Source organism: Magallana gigas, chromosome 5 (assembly GCF_963853765.1).
Source record: "Magallana gigas chromosome 5, xbMagGiga1.1, whole genome shotgun sequence".
Taxonomy (NCBI): Eukaryota; Metazoa; Mollusca; class Bivalvia; order Ostreida; family Ostreidae; genus Magallana; species Magallana gigas.
In genome coordinates this window covers 13,781,784-13,805,916 of record NC_088857.1, presented here as the reverse complement: position 1 = coordinate 13,805,916, position 24,133 = coordinate 13,781,784, and the positions used below count along the sequence as shown (strand labels likewise).

General features: G+C 34.1%; 2 protein-coding genes across 2 annotated transcripts; one reads left to right on the top strand and one right to left on the bottom strand.

Annotated features, from left to right (window-relative positions):
- Window positions 1-1,896: 1,896 nt before the first annotated feature.
- LOC105327778 (methenyltetrahydrofolate synthase domain-containing protein) lies at window positions 1,897-14,844 on the bottom strand. Its single transcript, XM_011428403.4, has 10 exons — window positions 14,827-14,844; window positions 12,337-12,483; window positions 12,009-12,112; window positions 11,682-11,795; window positions 9,149-9,262; window positions 8,757-8,847; window positions 8,083-8,336; window positions 4,717-4,862; window positions 3,849-3,995; window positions 1,897-3,501 (listed from the first exon to the last, which is right to left on the bottom strand). Exons 2-10 carry the CDS (start codon window positions 12,398-12,400, stop codon window positions 2,958-2,960), a joined length of 1,578 nt encoding a protein of 525 aa, XP_011426705.2. The 5' UTR covers window positions 12,401-12,483; window positions 14,827-14,844; the 3' UTR covers window positions 1,897-2,957.
- Window positions 14,845-14,973: 129 nt separating this feature from the next.
- Window positions 14,974-24,133, top strand: LOC105327779 (hydroxymethylglutaryl-CoA lyase, mitochondrial). Its single transcript, XM_034471180.2, has 10 exons — window positions 14,974-15,100; window positions 15,276-15,344; window positions 17,833-17,940; window positions 18,129-18,224; window positions 18,466-18,524; window positions 19,330-19,419; window positions 19,548-19,611; window positions 22,734-22,922; window positions 23,287-23,412; window positions 23,974-24,133. The coding sequence occupies exons 1-10, from the start codon at window positions 15,023-15,025 to the stop codon at window positions 24,076-24,078; spliced, it is 984 nt and encodes a 327-aa protein (XP_034327071.2). The 5' UTR covers window positions 14,974-15,022; the 3' UTR covers window positions 24,079-24,133.

Here is a 24,133-nt window from a genome sequence, read left to right as displayed (position 1 = left end):
GAAGAAGATTTTTAAAGATTTACCCTATATATTCCTTTGTTAAACTTTGACCCCCCCCCCCATTGTGGCCCCACCCTACCCCCTGGGGATCATGATTTTCACAACTTTGAATTTACACTACCTGAGGATGCTTCCACACAAGTTTCAGCTTTGCTGGCTGATTAGTTTCTGAGAAGAAGATTTTTAAAGATTTACTCTATATATTCCTATGTTAAAATTCGACCCCCCCATTGTGGCCCCACCCTACCCCCGGGGGTCATGATTTTCACAACTTTGAATCTACACTACCTGAGGATGCTTCCACACAAGTGTCAGCTTTCCTGGCTGATTAGTCTCTGAGAAGAAGATTTTTAAAGATTTACTCTATATATTCCTATGTAAAACTTCGATCCTCCATTGTGGCCCCACCCAACCCCCGGGAGTTATGATTTTCACAACTTTGTATCTACACTACCTGAGGATGCTTCCACAGAAGTTTCCGCTTTCCTGGTCTAATGGTTCATGAGAAAAAGATTTTTAAAGATATACTATGTATATTCCTATGTAAAATTTCGACCCCCTATTGTGGCCCCATCCTACCCCCGGGGGTCATGATTTTCACAACTTTGAATTTACACTACCTGAGGATGCTTCCACACAAGTGTCAGCTTTCCTGGCTAATTAGTTTCTGAGAAGAAGACTTTTAAAGATTTACCCTATATATTCCTATGTAAAACTTCGATCCCCCATTGTGGCCCCACCCTACCCCCGGGGGGGTCATGATTTTCACAACTTTGAATCTACACTACCTCAGGATGCTTCCACTCAAGTGTCAGCTTTCCTGGCTGATTAGTTTCTGAGAAGAAGATTTTTAAAGATTTACTCTATATATTCCTATGTAAAATTTCGACCCCCCATTGTGGCCCCACCCTACCCCCAGGGGTCATGATTTTCACAAATTAGAATCTACACTACCTGAGGATGCTTCCACACAAGTTTCCGCTTTCCTGGTCTTATGGTTAATGAGAAGAAGATTTTTGAAAATTTCTCAAAATTTTTCATAAATTCCTAATTATCTCCCTTTGCAAAAGGGCGTGGTCCTTAATTTTCACATATTTGAATCCTCTTAGGCTAAGGATGCTTTGTGCCAAGTTTGGTTGAAATTGGCCCAGTGGCTCTTGACAAAATGTTGAAAATGTGAAAAGTTTACAGACAGACGGACGACAGACAAAATGTGATCAGAATAGCTCACTTGAGCTTTCAGCTCAGGTGAGCTAAAAATAGGTGATACAAAACGTGAACGCAGGCTTATTAATTTCACGACTTTACTAAGAGTATCCTTTAGTACTCAATGTAACCATGTGTACATAATTTCACCATATGAACTCGAGCTCAATGAAGCCCCCAATCAATCAGCACATTTCGGGGCCTTCACACTCGGTCAAGGCTGAACATCAGAAATAAGCTTGTCTCAATTTTTGGTTCCAATGTCAACTATAAGGACCATGCATTGTATTTGTTTGCCTTGCTCATCATAGCAATATGCTTTCCAAGAGGTGCCCAGGCAAATCATAGAGAAAATGTCTTTCAAAATGACCAATAGAGCTTGGCCTATACTATGTTACTCAAGTAAAATGTCAAATATATAATAATCACTGTGAAAGAAGAAGCAGATTTGTACATGCTAATGCACATTTCTGGTATCTTGGTTTTTCAAAAATCCCTCACCTATTGTACTATATTAACCAGTAAACCGAAATACAAGGTGCCACACTGTCAGTGGGTGAGGTTTAAATATCCTATAGCTAGGACCGTGCTCAATGATATAATTGATATCAAGGGTGCATGCCCAACCTATTCCATGTGATTTGATTTTGAATTCTTTTCCAATATTCTTCAAATGATAAAACACAACTCTTTATTCATTTTACAATTTTTTTTAATTCTCAGTATATTAACATCTATCTGATTGTGACAACTGAAAAAATATCATCAATAAAGCCTTTCTTACGCTGTATATTGCATGAAAAAAGCACTGAGAGTCTGCAGACTCCTACATACAGAGGATAAGGACATGGTGTTAAACATTGATGTGGTGAACTGACCTTCTACAAAATCCTATCTCATTTAGAGTACTCAACCTTTTACTGTACATGTAATTGGTACCGTTTAAATATATATATATTGCTATATTATATGTCAACCAATTTTACACACAATAAAAAACTTTAAAATTAAACTATTTTTACAAAATTGGAATATAACTAATTACATTTAAATACGATATAAGTTTGTGGGGGATGAGGCTTATCATTCAATGTACCTTTATACTTGATATAACAAGGAAAAAAAATACCAAACTCTAACAACTTGTAAAACATATCATACTTAACACAACTCTTAAGTAAAATAATTTTTAAAATACAGTGAACATAATGATTCCAAAGCTATTTGGGGATTTTTGGCAACAGTGCAAACCTTAAGCACAGAAAACATAGAAAACAATAACTAAAGACGTGAAAAGTGAGGAAGTAACTGTTATGCCAAAGGAAAGGTCAGTAAGGACATGAAAACAGGTAAAATTATTGCTCTATTTTAACAATTTTGATGATAACAATGTGTAAAATGTTGAGACACAGTGTAATAATTGATAACCCCTACAATTAATCTCATGTAATGAATAACAAGCTGATGATTTTACAAATACGAATTAACAAATTAAATTTATTCAGTAGATTTCCTACAATTTAAAAAGTCAAATATTGAATGGTAAAAATTGAGAAGTTATGCATTTTTAAACAAACTACATTCCCAATTTTGCAAAATAACAATAAATGAAAAATAGACGAAAAGAATACAAAATTTGAAAATAAAGAATTGAAGAATAAAATGGAAGAAAAAACAATCCTTCACTGTTCTCAACTCGAAAGAAGCAACAAAACATTTCCATTACCAGTTCTACATGATAACCTCACTACTTAATCATCAGCTTTCTCATCCACTACCCCGTCATGTGCATTATCGGAGTCGTCGTGCTTCAGCCGGTTAGATTTCTCCACCCTAAGCTTTCGGCCACGGATTTCCAGATTCTGCAGGGCATCCAGAGCAGCTTCCATCTCCTGCATTTCCTGGAACTGGAGCAAGGAATAACCCTTAGCTCCATTCCAGATGACTCGGATAGGGTTGACATCCTTACCGCGAATTTCTCCCTTCAGCTCGCTGACTCGCACTGATCTCTGGATACTTCCTACAAACAGTGTCGGGATGGGGGCACGGGTCCTGGGTCCTCTGCGTCGTCTTGGGCGGTAATCTTCATGCTCCTCATCATCTCCGGTGTTCTCTGACTCGTCACGTCTTCGTGGGCGACGACGTCGCATGTTTCGTCGTCTTGGTTGTCCACGACGACCCTCCCCCTCGCTTTCACCCTCTTCGTGCTCATCATCATGTGATTCTTCATTATTGTCTCCATCATCTTGACGGCGAGGTCCTCTACGTCTGCGGAAACGACGGTTCCTTCTGAATCTGAATTTGTAAAATAAAATAGTAAAAATCATTTTTTATTTATTACATGTCGAAGACATTACCTTAATGATTGAATGCTATTTGACGGTAACTTGATTTCAATGGTTACCAATTTAATCAAGACTACTTCCATTTCATGCGAAATAAACGTGGATCAAAACCTTGCATATATCACACATAGAAACATAAGTCTCTGAACCCCAATCACATCTTTGGAGTTGCATTTCTTATATGTACATCAGGTGCGTACTATAATGCAAGATATGTTGTATGGTCTGGCAAGTTGCCTATATAGAAAAGTTTTATTGTTCTACAACACACAACTTAATGATATATTCTTCCTGTACCTTTGACGAGATTTGTCATCTCCAGGTTCCTCCCCATTTTCAGCATACTCTCCACGGTCTTCCTCGGTGTCCCTCCTCTCTCTGTAGGGTCCCCCTCCTCTACGTCCACCACGGAACCTTCTGAATCTGCCTCCTCTTCCACGGAACCTACCATAAATGTAAAATGTAACATATTTCTTAAGTAAAATCATATTACAACCGAATAGCAAAAAATTTACACACTGCAGAATATCATGTTAACATTATTAATAATTAAGAGCTCAGAATAATTCATTTCTATTAGACATAAAATAAATACATGCACCTTATTTTCTTAAATTATCTTTTATCTTTAATAATGCAGAATTCAAATAGTGTTTATTCAGTACCATAAAAAACACCAAGATTTTTCCCATAAAACACCCTTCTAGTGTGTCACATTTCAATACACGGTTAAAAATAAAATGTCTACAGGGATTTTGCATTGCAAAAGACATAAAAGAATCTGGATGATGTTGAAAAATTGGGCAAGGTATTACGAGAGACTTCCAAATGATAATTGATGACATTTCCCATTATGAATCTCAACAGGAAAGTTGTTTTCATTCCTGTGAATTTCTCTGGGTGAAAATAGATGACGTGTCAATAAAGAAATCTTGGATTTTTCCTTTTTCATTAATTTGAATTGTACTTCTTTGACAGGTAATTGTTTTTTTTGTTTAAAATCATGAAAAAGTAAAGGAAACGTTAACTTGGAACAGACTATAAAAGAAGATCACCTTAAATAGCAGTTTGACCTCTCACAAATATACCTGTATTAACATCCATAGACATACAATAATACAGTAATTTTAAGTTTGGTCAACTCATGCTTAGAAACAATACAAACCTCATCCTTCCATAGTCCGAGTCCATGCGTCTCCTGTCTTCCCTTTCTGGTATGTCCTCCTCTTCCCGCCCATCTTTCAAGGTTACGTCTTTTCCTGCCTCCTTTTCTTTTTCTCTAAGATGTTTCAAAATAGGAACCTGGCGGACCTATTCAAAAACAATGCACATCATCATCATAATGAATTCTATTTTGTGCTTTTGGTATACATGTCTTTAATTTTTACAAGAATAGAATTCCAGAGTCCCCCGCCGGTCAAGCAGTATAATAGTATCGAGTCTATCGACCAAGGCTGATTTTCGAACTTGACCAAGGTAATAGTAGTATAAACATTTGGTATAAATTTAATGAAAATCCGTCAAAACTTGTAGGCATGAGAGCGCTTACAAGGTCAATTTTTGGAAAAAAACAGAGTCATGATTGTGGCCAAGTCCCATAACACCAACAAAAAGTATCGAACAATGCTGATTTTTTAACTTGACCAAAGTATTAGTGGTATAAACATTTGGTATAAATTTAATGAAAATCTGTCAAAATTTGTAGGCATGAGAGCGCTTACAAGGTCAATTTTTGGATAAAACGGAGTCATTATTGCGGTCAAAGTCCTAAAACGCCAACAAAAAGTATCGACTAACGCTGATTTTCGAACTTGACCAAGGTAATAGTAGTATAAACATTTGGTATAAATTTAATGAAAATCCGTCAAAATTTGTAGGCATGAGAGCGCTTACAAGGTCAATTTTTGGATAAAACGGAGTCATGATTGTGGCCAAGTCCCATTACACCAACAAAAAGTATCAACCAATGCTGATTTTCGAACTTGACCAAGGTAGTAGTGGTATAAACATTTGGTATAAATTTAATGAAAATCCGTCAAAATTTGTAGGCATGAGAGCGCTTACAAGGTCAATTTTTGGATAAAACAGAGTCATTATTGCAGTCAAAGTCCCATAACTCCAACAAAAAGTATCGAACAATGCTGATTTTCGAACTTGACCAAGGTAATAGTGGTATAAACATTTGGTATAAATTTAATGAAAATCCGTCAAAATTTGTAGGCATGAGAGCGCTTACAAAAAGTGTGACGGACGGACGCACGGACGCACGGACCCACAGACACACGGACCCACGGACACACGGACACACGGACGGACGGACGCCCGGCATTTCTATGTCCCCGCTCCGCGTTGCGGCGGGGGACAAAAATGCATACAGTAAATAAGTGCTTTTTTATAAATATGTACATAATTTATTTTTTGGTGCCGCAATGTTTTTTTTCTTTTTTTATTACGTGCATAATTGACATATTCTTGCATGAACAAGATGGATCATGTAATAAAAATACCAAAAACAATTAACAGTAATTGTCTTTGGAGTTTATTTTTTCACAATACATATTACCGTATTTTCCCGACGATTAGTCGGTATTTTTTTCCTCTGAAGCAGAGCACCCGACTTATCGTCTTGTTCGACTTGTCGTAAGCTCGAAGTCAGAAATTTTTTAAAAATAGCATTACAAATCTTGGTTTTAATCATCATGAGTTGGCTGTGTGATTGAAAATTACGTTGTTGAATTCACTGTTCATCTTTAATAATTATCATTTTCACTCATCTGTCAACACTTAAATACATAATAATAACAACAGTTATTAAAAAATGTTACTTTGTCTTTAATCAATTAAAAGTTTTACCGTTCCGTTTTTATAAACACATCGTCACATGGTTCTCTGTATCACTAGTAGGAAGATAACATTGCGCAGTAAAATTGAAACCAAGTTTGAATGGAAAAAAATATTGCAGTAGGTCCGGGGGATGTTTTTTTAAAATTAATTATTTTATTTGTAAAGAGTTGTTAGTGGAAAGTATAAATCAGAAATATTTAATGGTCAAATTCAATCTTAAAATACGTAATCGGCAATTATCAATACTACTGTTTATACAATAGGCTGACACCGGTTGTGTTAATAATCTTGCCCTAAGGCTGAGATCTTTACGGCAATTTTACTCCCTGTGTATATAAAGAGTACCGTTATAAGAGTGATTATAGTTCATTGATTAATTATTGTCCAATTCTTTGATTATTGTTAGATAATTTTTTTAGGAAACGTATGTATGTCGTATATCGTCATTATCAAGTCGTACAAATGATCGATCTATTTCTAACAGTGTCTATGTAAAACAATAGCGTGTAACTGCATTACTGGATACAAAGTAAACAAGTTTCATCAAATCAAAGTAATTGCTAAGCTTTCTGCAATTGAGATCCCCCTTTGAAGTCCGACACGAGACAGGTGCATGCCTATGACACCGGAAATTGTTAAACAAACATTGACCACGCGCCGAGTCAACAGGTGGCTGGTTACGTAATGGCGAATACACTGGCGATAGTCAGAGTGGATACTTATTTTAATGCTTGGGAATAAAATATTTCTGACAAAGTAAGTTAAGTTTTGCATAACACGCGATATCGGGAATTGTTTAAAATGCAAGCGACTTTGTAGAAGTTGCCGGTATTTGAAAATTTGATGCATAAGTATAAAGTGTAATTGTTTAAATGTTAATCATTAATAATAATTGGTAGAAATATCGGTGACATCGTGGCATCATACACTGATAATGTTACTGCAGTTTTATAGGCCATTTTGAAGTGATAAGATCGACGTATGGTCTGAGATCGACGTATCATAGGATTTTGTTAAAATTTTGGCTAAAAATGGGCAATTCGACGAGTCGTCCGCATCGACGAGTCGTCGGGAAAATACGGTACAAGATGCATTATCCAAGCAAGTTTGGTAAAGATTTAGGTCAAATATTAACTAGGATAAGGCCATCAAAATGGACCTGCTCTGAAACCTTAAATTCCTCCAGCATCCAATATCTATTACTAAGTTTAAGCATCCTTGGATGCTTTAGCTTAAGCCTGTGAATTGCAAATGTATTACAAGATGCACCATCTGTAAAAATTTAAGAAAGATTGGACCAGTAATAACTTAGATACACGTATGACTATCAAAAGTATCTGCTCCTAAATCTTTCAAGTACTCCAAAAACTTTTACCTCTTCCATCAACCGTAACATATGGCTCAGATTTAGCATCCAAACCTGTCAACTACATTATATGAGAATTAAATGATGAGAGCAAGTTTGGTAAAATTAGTAATATATATGACTTCACAACCTGCTACAAAAACTTTTAGCAAAGACAAAAACTGATACGTAGGGTATAGCATAAGCTCCCGACTTCAACTCTGTGGGCTAAAAACGACTGAAAATGCCAACTGACTTCCAGATATCCGTGGTCTTTGGTGTTTAATAAGATAACATAGGTAAACTGTATACAGTGTGATATTTATCCCTCTAAAAACGTACCTTTTCTGGAGTCAGCCTGGACCAAATGATGCCAGTGGGTTTAGGCTTAGTGCGGTTGCACTTGATGACCTGGGTGTCTGTGATGATATAGTCCACCAGTACATCATGATCCTCCATCAGCTCCTCGGGAATGTCAACAATCTGGGTATCGTGAACAGTGGTCACAACAATGGTGTCCGGGGTCACAGCTCCCATAGCACACATCATGGCATACTCAAGGTCAGCATAGCCCTCCCCTTTACCAATTCTGTATCCTATAAAGCAAATGAATAACTGGTGCATGGCAACTAAATCACTTAAGAAATAGTAAGGTTTTTTTTTTTTAATCTTGAAAGCAAATCCATGTATACTGTAGAAGCACATATTTTCCTTGGGTCAAACTTTCGTTGTTTTTGAACCAAAAAAAATTCTGTTGGCATTTAATTTTGTCATATCATTATCTCTTTGTATTCATTAATAATTCATTAAAATTTGGTTAAAAATTCATCATGGATTTAATTTCTTTGATTTTTACTGCCAACGAAAATAACAAAATTAAATTCTCAATGAATATTTCTGCTTCTACAGTTAGTCAGTATGTATTGTCAGAGACATCAAACTCTATGAATCAAAATTTTTCAGACTATGCTATTTCATATATATCATGTCATTTCTTTTTCCACATGTATATTTACCTTCTTTGGAAACAGCAACTGATCCAATAACAACCAAATCAACTTTGACCTTGGCCTCCAAGCCAATGGGGACACTGTATTCCTTCAATCCCTATAAAATTCACATTTATGCATCAAAGTATCATTTTTTCCCCACTGAAAATATTTAAGAATGAATTTCCTTTTAAATAACAATAGACTGGGTACATATTACTACTAAAAATAAAATTTCCCTACTGATTTAATATTTGAAAAAATTATTCTTGCATAAATTATCCATTCTTGAAACTCGCAATATGATGTTTGTAAGTTTGTGATACTTGCATAAAACTGAAGATGAAAACATACGTTATTACTATACCAGGTTCGAAAAGAAGTATGCGACTATGTGGGATCACAAATTCTGTACATACCTGAGAAGTAGAGCAGTAGCGGAGAATCTCCTTTCCACATCCCTGTGGGGGCAACAGTTTGTTAAACAGACCATGGCGTAATCGAGGTGTTGGTACCAAAAGAGTCTTCTCAGCCTTCAGAAAATTCATCAACAGAAGTCTCCATTATACATGTATACTTAGCAGCAAATAAAGTTACATTTACCATTGCAGTAGATTTTCTTTAATGAGTAAAATATCTATATGTATGTTATACTGCTCACTAGAAATGAATGTACCATTTTATAGGGTATCAAGCTCTTCAAATTTATTAAACAACTCATTAAGGACATTGTTTACTCAGGGTTTGAGTTCTCAAATCAGGATTGTGAAAAAGTTCAAATTCATGAGTAAAACTTGTTTTAAATACAAAAAGTATTTATGAAATGAATTATTATTGACATAACAATAGATAGTTTTACTAAATTATGGAATTAGGCTCTGACAAAGTTTGTGCTTTTAGCGAAAGAGAGGAAATTCAGACTAAATTTATCAGATTTTGTTTTCCACTGAAATATTTTTGGTAGTACTATAATATTTAAAGTTAAGATTTTATTTGTTAGTCAACATAATTTTGCATATTTTCTGTTGGTTTTATTTTGCTTTTTCGTTTAGATAAGCGCATGGCACACACTACAAAAACATTGAAAAATGCTTAAAAATAATTAAAGACACCATATCTCAAAACTTTGATCATTGACCTCATATAAATTTCATGCCAGCAGAGAAAGGTCAATATACTTAGTTTAATACTATCAATGTCTTAGCATTATCATCATTCAGTTTTTTGTTATATTGAATCAAAAATGGGTAGTAATTTGAAAACTGATAGAAGAAATTAGGACTAGAATATCTATAAAAATTGTGAATGAAAACTTAATGCTTTGTATCTATTTAATTTCACTACCATTCATAAACTGTATTTCATTTGTTAAAGAGTTAAGCAATTTGTATTATTTTCACAATTAAGGTGGCTCTATACACCACTTTTTGATGACGCAGTACGCAAAAAAGTAAATCTGGAAGCATGCAATTCCGGTACTGGCTGATTTAAACTGAGGCGAATTGTGTGGTGACCGCTCTTTTGAAAAATTTGTTAAATGATTAGATTGAATTCATAATTGGAAAATTCATTACTTACAAGTAATGTGGTATGTGACACCTTCACGTTGTGTCGTATTATTTATCGAAATAAACAATAAAATTAAGTTTAATTTTTTAATAGTTTCTTTCCCATTAGCAATGAAATACCGCATAGCTCAGTTGGTTAGTGGGTTCACTTCAAATCTGTTGGTCTTGAGTTCGAACCCCGGTGAGGACGATTTTTTTAATTTTCCAAAGTTTTCTAAAACGTATTTTTTTATTGAATTAGAAAATTCTAAACCGGTGAAAGTATTTCAATTATGATATACTTTAATCCACATTAATTTCGACTGATGTTCCTTACCACCTTAACGGGATGGGAGGGTGGCTTTGAATTTCTCTCAGGTTGGGATATATAAATCCTATTACCGGTAGTTAATTTTCCCCTTTATTTATTTGACTTAGTTTTGCATAATAAAGCGAATGTATTCACTTATAGGCCTTTAATGAAATATGTATGTATTTATCATTTCAACATGATATTTAGGAAATTTTCTTCAACTCAGAAATGAAAAGTCCCCAAGGTGTTTGGGCCTTGGGATTTAGGAACGATAACTCTTACCTGAGGAACTTTCATACCAAATAAAATTTGAAATATTTTTTGTGTTTATTTTCAATGATTTTTATTCAATTTTTTTATGTCACAGTTATTAAAATACATTTTCTTATAACATCAAGCAGCTTTTTCAGATGATTTGTCAACTGAGTAAGAAAATATGAAAAATTTTGTTTTGGGGAAATACTAAAAAAAATTGCAATTATAAAATTTTTGATTTTTAAGAAGTGTTTTGTTTATTTTTAGGTGTCCGAAGGAAATATCCATCATATGATAAACAAATTTCTCTGAATTTGTTAATAGTTAACTTTTTGAAAATCAGTTTACAAAAACACGAAATAACATTAAAAAATTCTTTAAAAATACTTATCGTATCCCTATCATCATTTTAATATTTGATAAGTATATGTTTTGTGGTCTTCTATTGAAAATTGGAATAAACTGTGGGTGTATAGAGCCACCTTAAGAAAATCTCAATCATAGTGTAAATTTTTATGGATTTTTCTTAAATTTTCAAAAAATATTCAAATGGCCATTAACTCAAAAAGTAGGTCATTGACCTACTTTGAATGACACTACCATGTAAGGTCTATAACACACAATAGTTGGTTTTTCATTTTCATCAGTGAATTTGTTTTCATTCTGAGTAAACATCATCCTTAAAATTAATACTGTATAACATTCTATAGAGTATCAAACTCATCATTTTTGTTACACTAACCACTAAAAATGAATATATCATTCTATAGGGTATAAAGTTTGCCATTTTAAACAAACACAAAATTAACTATGACTAAAAATACAAATAAAACATACCTCCATAGTAAGAAATCTAGCATTTTCCTGTGGTTTATCTGGGTTGATTTTAACAGTCTGGGCTCTCTTGAACACATCCAGTTCTGTTAGCTTCTCAGAAGCAGTGGCAGCTCCCTACAAGCATACATGAGATCTTCATTTAAATTATGCATAGTATAAATAAATATCACAAAAGCATCACTATTGATGAAATATTTCATTACTTTCACTAAAATAAGCAAGGCCCAATTAAACATATAAAATTAAATAAATGGGTTAAAAGGGTTGCCAGTGTTTCAAGGTTAAGAGGTTAACAGGAGCATGTGTACATGCAGAATGGTACCTTACCACAAAGTTTGGAATCCTGTGATGGACTGGGCGAGGGAACTGAACCAAATCATTGTCTTCCAAATAATTCCACACGGACTTGCGAATGGATTCTTTTGTCACTTCTGTAATAGATCAACATGTATAAATATAATTTCATTGAATAAAGCATACATATGACATGATACACAATACAGTGTTTTGAAATAGCAGTGCCTTTGCATGTGGTCAAACCAACACCAAAATCATTTTTAAAGGATGTTCCCTCCTTTTCAAGTAAAATAACATCAAGTGTTTATATACTGATGGTTAAAATCATTTACATTTTATAATTTGTTTTTAATCCTACCTTTCCCCATCTCTTGGACAGATTCGTTTGGGGTTTTGGTTTGCTTTGGGGGCATTGTGCTCATTATCAAAGCAAAAGGGCGAATCTGTGGCTTGTTCTATACACTCCTTGAGAATCTTTAGATCAGTTTTAGATGAACATGTCACACTAAAAAGAAATTTTAAAAAATACATTTATCATTTGAAAAATCCAAGTCTTGCAATATTTGATATAACTTAAACACTTTACAAAAAAGAATCATAATACCACCATCAAATATCCACCAAATTTCACTAAATGCATGCTATCCTACCTGATCCCACCTTTCTACATTATTGATCTTAAAAACGTGAGTCCAAATTTTATCCTAAATATTCTATGATAACAATGCTATCTCCACATTAATCTCTGCAATATATACTGTCACAATTAAATTGTTAATCACAATAAAATGTACTTTCACCGGACTTTAAGTCCAATGTATTTTATTCTGTGGTGCAATATCAATAATTGAGTGGAAAAAGAATAGATAAGTTCTTAAACCAAATAGTTTATGTACTTTGCTATTATGAGATAACACGGCACACCATAGGACACATGTGCAGATAACATTTTGACATCCATGCAAAAATAGAAACACTACTTCACATATGTTTACAGCTTTTACAAAAATTACCTTTAAAGAGAATGTAAAATTTAGCTGGTGTTACCTGGATAAGGATGATAAAGGTAATTTAAAAGAATGCTTTAAGATAAAAATCACACTGTTGTAAGGCAAGAAAGAGAATTAACATCTGTCATAGGTGATACTATCACACACCCACAAAAACAGGGTCTAGAAACACTGGTCTTTACGACTTCTTAGTTTGATTATTTGGTCATTGAAGGATCAAATAATTTTTGGGCAAACCAATATTTTTTTAGATTTAAACTCTCAACCAAATTACAGCTGTAGAATCCATCTCTTTTAAAAGATAGAAATATTTGTCTAAAGTACATGTAAATGAAATTAACTTTTAGCTGGATTACACAATAAATACAAAGCTCATATGGTAAAAAAAATAGCTAAAAATAAATCATATGTCTTAATTGCTATGGAAAATTTCCTAGCATTTCTAGGTACTGGTAACATAAAAAAATCAGATGAGTTTATTTCAACATAGTATTTTAATTTTTAGAATTCAAAATGTTTGATAGCCAGATTAGATTATTGTTGAGAAATTCCCTAGTCCTGATAAAATAAACCTGCCTCGATCAACATTAGAATAACTCTTTACAAGGGGCAAAGTCACCTTACCAAATTAATCATTCATAAACTCATTTCAGTAAATTTGTTTCGTCAACTCATTTTTAAAATTTAATCATTCATGAATTCAGTTCAGTAAATTTGTTTTGTTGACATATTTAAATCTTTGTTTAAAGAATTACACTTCTTATTATTGGGACTAGGGTACTGGATGGCCCAATTTTGATGTACAAATAAAATCTTGGTATTGCAGCTTCCATTATCTATACAGGGTTGTCTCTAAAAATTGAAGTAGAAGGGAGAAATAAAAAAGTAGAAGGGGATCGGAAGGTCTAGCTTATAGCTAGATTGTGTTTTAAATGCAATAATAGCCGGGTAATTACGTCACTTTAGGCGGGGGAATTCCCCGCCTCCCGGGTCTTAGAGACAACCCTGTCTATAGCATGTAACAGCATCATGCTGATTTAATGGGGGCAACTATAATTATATAATATTCACATTAAATGGTCCTCCACATCTTGAAAAAAGTTCTCCAAACCAACCCTCTCTTTTTCATTCATTAAAGATATGGAATTCTGACATATATTCAACTTTAAAATGACAGAAATGGGTTCAGTTTTGGAGAAAAAAATCAACTGTCTTAAAAAGTTTAAGTCACAGGGTGTGGACAACACTTAAAAATTCCTATTACTTTATTCTATACAAAATGTGTTTACTTAATAAAAAAAGCTACTCTTCATATTATAAACAACATACAGTCAGTCTATCCATAAAAATTAGTCAGCAAGTAAAAAGGTAAATCAAATCTTATATCTAAATTTCTGTCAAAAGAAAATACTTTTTGTACACTTTAAAAAAGATGTTAAACACTCATGAACTTTTCACCATTATCAATAACGCATGGCTTCCAGTTGCCAAAATGAAAGTCAATTTCCAAAAAATAAAATTTGAACAATTTTTTCAGTCTTAATTACACAATGTCCCTACAAATTACAAAGATGTCAATATACATTACGACTTTAGACATACAAATAATATACTGTAGAATCTACTTTCCAACCGGTGTAATTTCACTTCACACACCTCTTTTAAACTCTAAAATTACATCAATTTCGATTAAATATCCTTAATCTAATTACTTGTTAGTAAGCATTAAACCCCAATAAAGTTAATTCAATGAAACTGCACATTGTAACACCATGCAAAAAAGTGAAAATTGGTGAATATTGACAGTGGATTTCTCAACGTGGCATGATGGAGGCTACCATTTTGCAACTCTGCAACAAAATAGAAAGCAAACGATATATTTATTAATTTTTCAGAAGTTTTCTTGTATCACCGCTCCATTTAAATTAATAAAATGATGCGTAATTACGTCTCATAACTTTATTTTGAACTTTTTTAAGAGTTTGGCTTAGTTTATTTTCTGCAGAAAAAGAACTGGGCTTCCGGTTCTGCAGAATGGCTTCCTGTTTTGTTAGAATGTTTTCATTTTACAAAGTGTGTTTACAGCAAGCAAGGAGCTGTTCAACGCGTGCTGTATGTATATATACTTTCTTGAAATAAAAATCTTGTGATATTTATTTTAAAATTACGAATCGTGACACGAATTAGTGTGTTTTAAAGGGTAACATATACTAATGAAATGAAGGAAATCTCGAATTTCCTCGAAATTGATTTACAAAATAAGCACAGTCTACTTTCTTTTCTGTAGAGTACAGGTTTACCATCATTTGTAAAAATCGTAGAAGTGGGACCCAGAGATGGACTTCAGAATGAAAAGGTATGTAAAATCTTACTTTAAACATGGGTATTAGCAAGTGTTGTTGTGTACCTTAATAACCATAAAACATGTGATATAATATTTCGGGGATGTTACCATGCTCAGACATTTCTATTTCTGGAGTTTTTAAAGCAAAATTTTGTAAACAAGGGAAGGACAAATACTGACAAAACAGAGCTTAGTTGTAGATAAGAATTTTCTATTTTTAAAATGACAGATGTCCTACGGACCTAGTTTAACAATAGAATTCGTCCCATATACTGGCTTCGTAGCAAATAAAAAAATCGATCTAGCTGTATCTCGCCTAACTTTTCATATGATTAGTCTCAAATACCTACAATGTTGGTCTTTTATAATCCCATTTGACCACATTCACTGTTTTTGCAACAAAATGACTGCCACTTTGAACATCACATTTGAAACCTCGCTGTTTTACGGTTGCCATGTTAATGATAATATCAGAGACATTCCAAGTGCGATTTCCGACAAAAAGGAAGGCAACTACAAAAGTCTATATTAACAATATGCATTGATACGAACCATCAAATGGATTATATTGTGGATTTAACTTACAAATGCATGTCCAAAATGTGTGTGGTGTATAAAAATGTGTTTTTCCCCCTGCAGATTATTTTCAACAGACTTAAAATCGACGCGAAGCAGATCCGCTTTGCGGCTGCTACATTGCAAGTTTATGGGACAATTCTTACTGTGACCTGAGCGTAGCCTGGTCCCAGTAAGATTATTGTTTCTAGCTCAGTTGGTACAGCACCTGACTACAGATTCAGCATGTTCAGGAGGCCCGAATTTGCATCCCAGTCTGATCAGCATTTTTTTTTCTCCCATTCCCTTACAAAAGGTTTCAGTTGAACATGTAAAACTGCATGGTGCTTCTTATGTGATCAGGTTCTTGGAAAGGTCTTGCCATTAGAGAAAAATGTAGAGACTTGTTACTTAGTCATAAAAATTAAAATTGATATAGTTAAGGGGTAGTTCAAATTTACACTGAGTAAGTAAGAAGTAGATATGTCTCTAATTCACTACAGTTTCCAGTACGGGAATTTTGTAACCCAGTTACACAGAGATATGAAAATTATGCTTTATATGTAAAGTATAATATGTATAAGGTGCAACCATTGGGGCGAACGCAGCATAAATTGAATTGATAAATATGTTTCATACAGATAATAGATTAATTAAAAACATGGTTTACCTGATGGATGCATCAATGTGATAAAAAATAAATAAAAATAAAATATTTTACATTCTACTATACATATATAAACATTTACGTTACACAGTACGCAGTGGCTTTGTAAGGGTGAAGCCAATAACACGATCCCAATTTCACTATCAGATTCATTAGAAACATGCACAATTGGATCCACTTATCCATTTTTTCATTATGCTAAAAGTTGCATGCTCAGTCTAGGCATTTTGACGTCATGTTAATAGAGCAGACATCATTGGACAATTTCTGTCAGAGTTACAATGCTCCGAACAATTTGCCAAGAAAATAGCTAATACATTTTTACCTGATCTCACGAGAACATGACATTGGAGGCTGTGATCAGGTTCTTGGAAAGGTCTTGCCATAAGAGAAAAATGTAGAGACTTGTTACTTAGTCATAAAAGTTAAAATTGATATAATTAAGGGGTAGTTCAAATTTACACTGAGTAAGTAAGAAGTAGATATGTCTCTAATTCACTACAGTTTCCAGTACGGGAATTTTGTAACCCAGTTACACAGAGATATGAAAATTATGCTTTATATGTAAAGTATAATATGTATAAGGTGCAACCATTGGGGCGAACGCAGCATAAATTGAATTGATAAATATGTTTCATACAGATAATAGATTAATTAAAAACATGGTTTACCTGATGGATGCATCAATGTGATAAAAAATAAATAAAAATAAAATATTTTACATTCTACTATACATATATAAACATTTACGTTACACAGTACGCAGTGGCTTTGTAAGGGCGAAGCCAATAACACGATCCCAATTTCACTATCAGATTCATTAGAAACATGCACAATTGGATCCACTTATCCATTTTTTCATTATGCTAAAAGTTGCATGCTCAGTCTAGGCATTTTGACATCATGTTAATAGAACAACATCATTGGACAATTTCTGTCAGAGTTACAATGCTCCGAACAATTTGCCAAGAAAATAGCTAATACATTTTTACCTGATCTCACGAGAACATGACATTGGAGGCTTTATGCAATTTACATGTAACTGGGGGTGCGAATCTTACGACAGAATTTTCTGTATGTCAAAGGGAGCAGAAGTGTGAATTTTCTGTTTGTTCAGGCATTGTCACTGGAGCTCGCAGTGCTTGCCGAAGCTTCGCACCAGTTTACATTTGAGAAAAAAATGTTCACTGTCAGAAAACCCAATGGGTGAACAATGAAACGGGTAAAAATAAATTCTTCCAAATACAGTATTCAGATTAGATTTTCTTATCTCAACAGATGTTTGTGCCAACAGAAACCAAAGTGGAATTTATCAATAAGCTGTCTGATGCAGGACTGTCAGTCATTGAAGTTACAAGTTTTGTGTCTCCAAAATGGGTCCCACAGGTAGTATTCATAACAAACACCATTTCTGTCATAGACTGTTCTGCAAGAAATCATAAAATTATATGTGGAGAGAGAGAGAGAGAGAGAGAGAGAGAGAGAGAGAGAGAGAGATTATAATTCATGATTAAAAGAGAAACATATATATATGTAGTAATATTGTACTTTCAGGTTTGTGTCTTAATTTTCAGATGGCAGACAATGCAGAAGTTCTGAAATTGATCAAGAGGAGAGATGGAGTCACTTATGCAGCTCTCACTCCAAATCTGAAAGGCCTCAAAGATGCTGTAAGTTATATCATTTTAACATACCAAAGGCCTTTCTTTACTTTTGTTACATGTATAACAGTATATATATTTGTTGTAAATGTTTGAAGAACTAATATCTGAAAATGTTTTGTGTGACTTTTTTGTTGTTCAATTTGAATATTGAAGCATAAAGAATAGATCTGAATGGTATATGTAAATTTACCGTACACAAACATGCACATGTATTTTACCTTTTCCTGCATTGGCATTTTCTTCATAGATTTCTTGTGGTGTAAATGAAGTTGCAATTTTTGGAGCCGCATCTGAAACATTTAGCAAGTAAGTTTATTGATCTAGTGAATTAATAATGTGCAGTAAACTGGTAGGGCCGTGGATTCATGAGTGCATAGATGATCTATCACTAAATCTATTGAGTCTCAGTTGCACTGCACAGAAATAGTATAATAATGGTACAGTGATTTCCCTTTGCATGAGGAAATTATGTTTCTTAAAAATAACAATGTGAATAGTCTGTCCCAAGATATTTATGCAGCATATTTGGACGATTTTTAAAAAAAAATACACATACCTGTGAAAGAAGTTCACTTGTAATAGTTGAAAGGGATAATTTCCAAGATAATTTCATTGACACATTATCAACTGTCACTCAGAAAAATTCACAGGAACGAAAACAGATTCCTTACGGAGATTTATAATGGGGAATGTTTACATCTTTACTCCATTCGGAATACACTCGGAATACATCGCACAATTTTTCAACGTTATCATCCGGGCTTGCTGCAATACAAAATCTCCGTAGACATCACATTTTTTAGCATTGTATTGAAACCTGATACGCTAACAGGGGCGTTTCGACTGAGAAATCTTGGAAATTTTTTATACTTTTGAATGAACATCGTTTGAACCCTGAGGTATATATAAATTACAAGCAATTAAGCAAAATGTGAATCCAAGATATCTTGGGACAGACTATAGCAACATCAGATAAAAGGTCAAAGGTCTGTTGAAAAAATCGTGTGCAATTCAGCAAGTGTGTTGAAAGTGTTTATAAAGACTTTGAAGCATTCTTAAGATTGCAAATTTACAAGATAGTTTAAATATCAAAAATCAATTTGTTTTTCAGGAAAAATATAAATTGCAGTATATCAGAGAGTTTACAGAGATTTGAAGAAGTTGTCAAATTAGCTAAGGAAATTAAACTGCCTGTTAGAGGGTAAGTGATAATAAAATGTACCGGTACAGGGTTAAATGTCTGTGTTCTGTGTATATATCAGCAATTAATGAAAATTTATGAAATTATGAAAAATGGCAAAGCAAACAGTACAAGTCTTTATATTGCAGGTATGTCTCGTGTGTTCTTGGATGTCCTTATGAAAAAATTGTCTCACCAGAGAAGGTTGCACAGGTAAATTGAAAATATTTGATAACGATGTTTAGTTGAATGTGTTTTGAAAGCTTTAACTGCTTATGATAAAACTTTTAGCAGTGATAATCACACTTTTGATCAAATATGATTTGAATTCTTCAATAACCACTATGAAGCATTTGAAATTTTCATTGTGATAAATTCAATTAACGAGGCTGAGTACAGATCGAGAATGCACGCTTTCGCGCAGCATTTCATTTGTATTGTGACGTCATCTTTTTGCTTGGTTGAAGCCATGGCGTGATAGTTTCAACTGCAGATATTCAGCGAAATTTGTTGAAAAAGCTCGTTTGATGCGTAAAATTGATATTAATTGTGGAATAAACATAAATGTCTCAAAGTATAAGCTATATTTGGGCTCGAGCCAAAAACATGAAGAAGGTTCAACAAGTCTAGCCCTCTTTCACGTTTTCTTAACTCGCCTAAATATAGCTTAATTCATATTTCAAGACAGTAACCACGTATGTTATATTTATGGCCCTTAATATGTGATGTTCTATATTTATTTAGTACTTAAATAAGTCTAAATGTTTTAATAATACTGTAAAGATCACCATTTCCGCCTTTGTCAAATAAAAAATAGCCATTATCTGACAAATATGGGAAATTGGGCATACAAAAAACAACTTTGATAAGACCAGGAGGTAAAAGGTTTTTAGCTCACCTGAGCTGAAAGCTCAAGTGAGCTATTCTGATCACATTTTGTCTGTCGTCTGTCTGTCAGTCCCTCCGTCCGTCCATCCGTCTGTCCGTCCGTCTGTCCGTCTGTCCGTAAACTTTTCACATTTTCAACATCTTCTCAAGAACTACTAGGCCAATTTCAACCAAACTTGGCACAAATCATCCTTAGGCAAAGGGGATTCAAAGTTGTGAAAATTAAGTGTCACACCCGTTTTCAAGGGGAGATAATTAGAAATTAATGAAAAATTTCAAGAAATTTTCAAAAATCTTCTTCTCAAGAACCAGAAAGCCAGGAAAGCTGAAACTTGTGTGGAAGCATCCTCAGGTAGTGTAGATTCAAAGTTGTGAAATTCATGACCCCCGGGGGTAGGGTGGGGCCACAATGGGGGGTCGAAGTTTTACATAGGAAAATATAGAGTAAATCTTTAAGAATCTTCTTCTCAGAAACTAATCAGCCAGGAAAGCTGAAACTTGTGTGGAAGCATCCTCAGGTAGTGTAAATTCAAAGTTGTGAAATTCATGATCCCTGGGGGTGGGGTGAGGCCACAATGGGGGGTCAAAGTTTTACATAGGAATATTTAGAGTAAATCTTTAAAAATCTTCTTCTCAGAAACTAATCAGCCAGGAAAGCTGAAACTTGTGTGGAGGCATCCTCAGGTAGTGTAGATTCAAAGTTGTGAAAATCATGATCCCTGGGGGTAGTGTGGGGCCACAATGGGGGGTCGAAGTTTTACATAGGGAAATATAGAGTAAATCTTTAAAAATCTTCTTCTCAGAAACTAATCAGCCAGAAAAGCTGAAACTTGTGTGGAAGCATCCTCAGGTAGTGTAGATTCAAAGTTGTGAAAATCATGATCCCTGGGGGTAGGGTAAGGCCACATTGGGGGGGGGGGTGTTAAAATTTTACATAGGAATATATAGAGTAAATCTTTAAAAATCTTCTTCTCAGAAACTAATCAGCCAGGAAAGCTGAAACTTTTGTGGAAGCATCCTCAGGCAGTGTAGATTCAAAGTTGTGAAAATCATGATCTCTGGGGGTATGGTGGGGCACAATGGGGGGTCGAAGTTTTACATAGGAATATATAGAGTAAATATTTAAAAATCTTCCTCTCAGAAACTAATCAGCCAGGAAAGCTGAAACTTGTGTGGAAGTATCCTCAGGTAGTGTAGATTCAAAGTTGTGAAAATCATGATCCCTGGGGGTAGGGTGAGGCCACAATGGGGGGGGGGTGTTAAAGTTTTACATAGGAATATATAGAGTAAATCTTTAAAAATCTTCTTCTCAGAAACTAATCAGCAAGATGATTCTTTATAATTGTTAAGACTTTGGCTCCAGGACAATTCTTTGGCCTCACAAGAAGGTTCAGAGTTTGTTGCAGCTAAATATCCCATATATAAACAATTGTAAAGGATCTTTTTGAGAACTGCAATACTCAACATGTGATATGACTATAAATTTGAAGCAGGCAGCTATTTTTTTCATTAGAATCTTTTTGTATTACTGTATTGAGTTATTGCCCTTGATTTATTGATTCTTGATTATTTTAATTAATGCATCCACTGTTAACCAATTATTGTGATGATTATTCTTATACAATAATAAATATTCAATGTATATAAGTTGTTCTGCATAAGTAGTTTTGGGTTAGGCCGGATTAGTTTGCTTATTTTTGATTTCCAATTTTTAGATACTATGAATTATTTTAGGCCGGCACATATTATATAGGGACAGTGTCTATTGCATATTGACGAGCGACTGTTTGGGGTTAAACTTGAACAGGAACGTATAGATTGAGTGTTATCCCTGCTTGCATTAACGGAGGTACCTGTTGAGTTGCGTAGGTGTGCGGTCATCCCTGCCTATGTAACGTTGAGTCCTTATATATGTGCAGAAGCGGTGATTTAAGTCTGATCTTGTAAATGTTGGCAGCAATCAGGGCTATCCGAGTTCCAAGGGGGAAAAATGGATTTTATTTTTACAGGATCTACATGTATTATTGTACATTGTCCAGATTGTTTGTATTATGACTCCATTAAGCTGACTTTATCATACCTATTGTTCCTCAGGTGAGCGATGTGGCCCATGGGCCTCTTGTTTTTTATTTGACCATTTGATGCCTTTTAGCAATAACTTTAATATGTAGAACAGAAAAAGAAATCTCTAGGGCAGAAATCTTAAAAAAATGTAAAAAAAAATGTAAAAAATTGATACATTTCAAGCAAAATCCCATAGGGTCCTATGTTAAAAATTATCAAACTTCGAGATGACCCCTTAAACAAACGGTGTGGTAAATGTCTTATTTTTTTTATCTTAAAATAATAATTATATCAGTGGAAATTTTTATTCAAAAATCTAGGGCAGAACAAATTAGACCCGGCATCGTTAAAATGTATGATATATCAAAACTAATGAATTACAGGTTGCCAAGCAGATGTTTGAGATGGGTTGCTATGAAATATCCCTTGGTGACACCATTGGTGTAGGAACTCCAGGAGCTATGAAACAGCTGATTGCCGTGGTAACGAAACATGTCCCAATTGAAAAAGTGGCTGTTCATTGTCATGACACCTATGGACAGGCTCTGGCTAATATCCTGGCAGCATTACAGGTAATGGTGTTAAAAATAATCCAGCAAAGCATAAAAATGTTGATAAGCTATTGGATGTACAGTATAAATATTGGAAACTAATCATAGGATGAATAAGTAGGAGAATGATTTTTGATATGAAAATTTATAGATTTATCTAGCACAAATTACCTTCTTGCACAACATAAGGCAATTTTTAGATAGTGCAGATGTTTCTATTTTTAATTGTGTAAAAAAGAACTGAATGTATTCATTTACGAAATGTAAACTTGAGCATTGCATTTATCAATGAAAGTGCACATAAAGTGATAAAAATTTGATTTTACTTTTCCACTTTATATGGTAATTTTAGTGAGTATTTAAGTCATTCTCTTTCTGTGTATAGATGGGCGTGTCTGTCGTGGATAGTTCTACCGCGGGTCTTGGCGGTTGTCCATATGCCAAGGGAGCTAGTGGCAATGTGGCAACAGAAGATGTACTGTACATGCTGGATGGGCTTGGAATCAAAACAGTAAGAAACTCTGATTTTGCTTCATTTCAAGATATATACCTTCTTTCACATGTGAAAATAACAGCTGGGCTTATATATACTTTCGCTACAACTCTGGTTGCTGTTCATGTATATGTGAAGAAACAATAAATTTTGAAGCTCCTTTCCCTTTCTTATGCCAAAGCAGAAAAGAATATTCTTACAATATAAGTTCCACCCTCAATGTGGAATATAAGTTCCTGGCCACTTTTAAAGTCAACATAAATATCTTTACTATTTTTTTTTTAGTTTGCCCCATTACCCTCATTGCTGCTATCAAATATTAGTTAGGGCCAATAAAAATTAAATTATTGCTTCTTAAAAAATGACCATTGATGTAAGGGCAAATTTGAAATAGAGTAATATCTTTTACAAATGCAATTATGTAAAAATTACATTGGTTAAATACATTATTGCATTGTATCTGTTGATATTTGGTTTAATCAAAATGAGTTATGGGCCTTTCATATGCATTTGAAAATGGCAGTTGTAAACAATTGATAAAACCTACCCCTTTTCTTATCATGATTCTGTTGTTCACAGGGAGTTGATCTGCAGAAGACAGTGGAAGCTGGTCGATTTATTTCACAAGCATTAGGACGAAGTACACACTCTAAAGTGGGACAAGCCATGAAATCCTCATTATAACAAGAATTCCTGATAGATATACATGTACATGATGACATTGATATGAATTGAACAG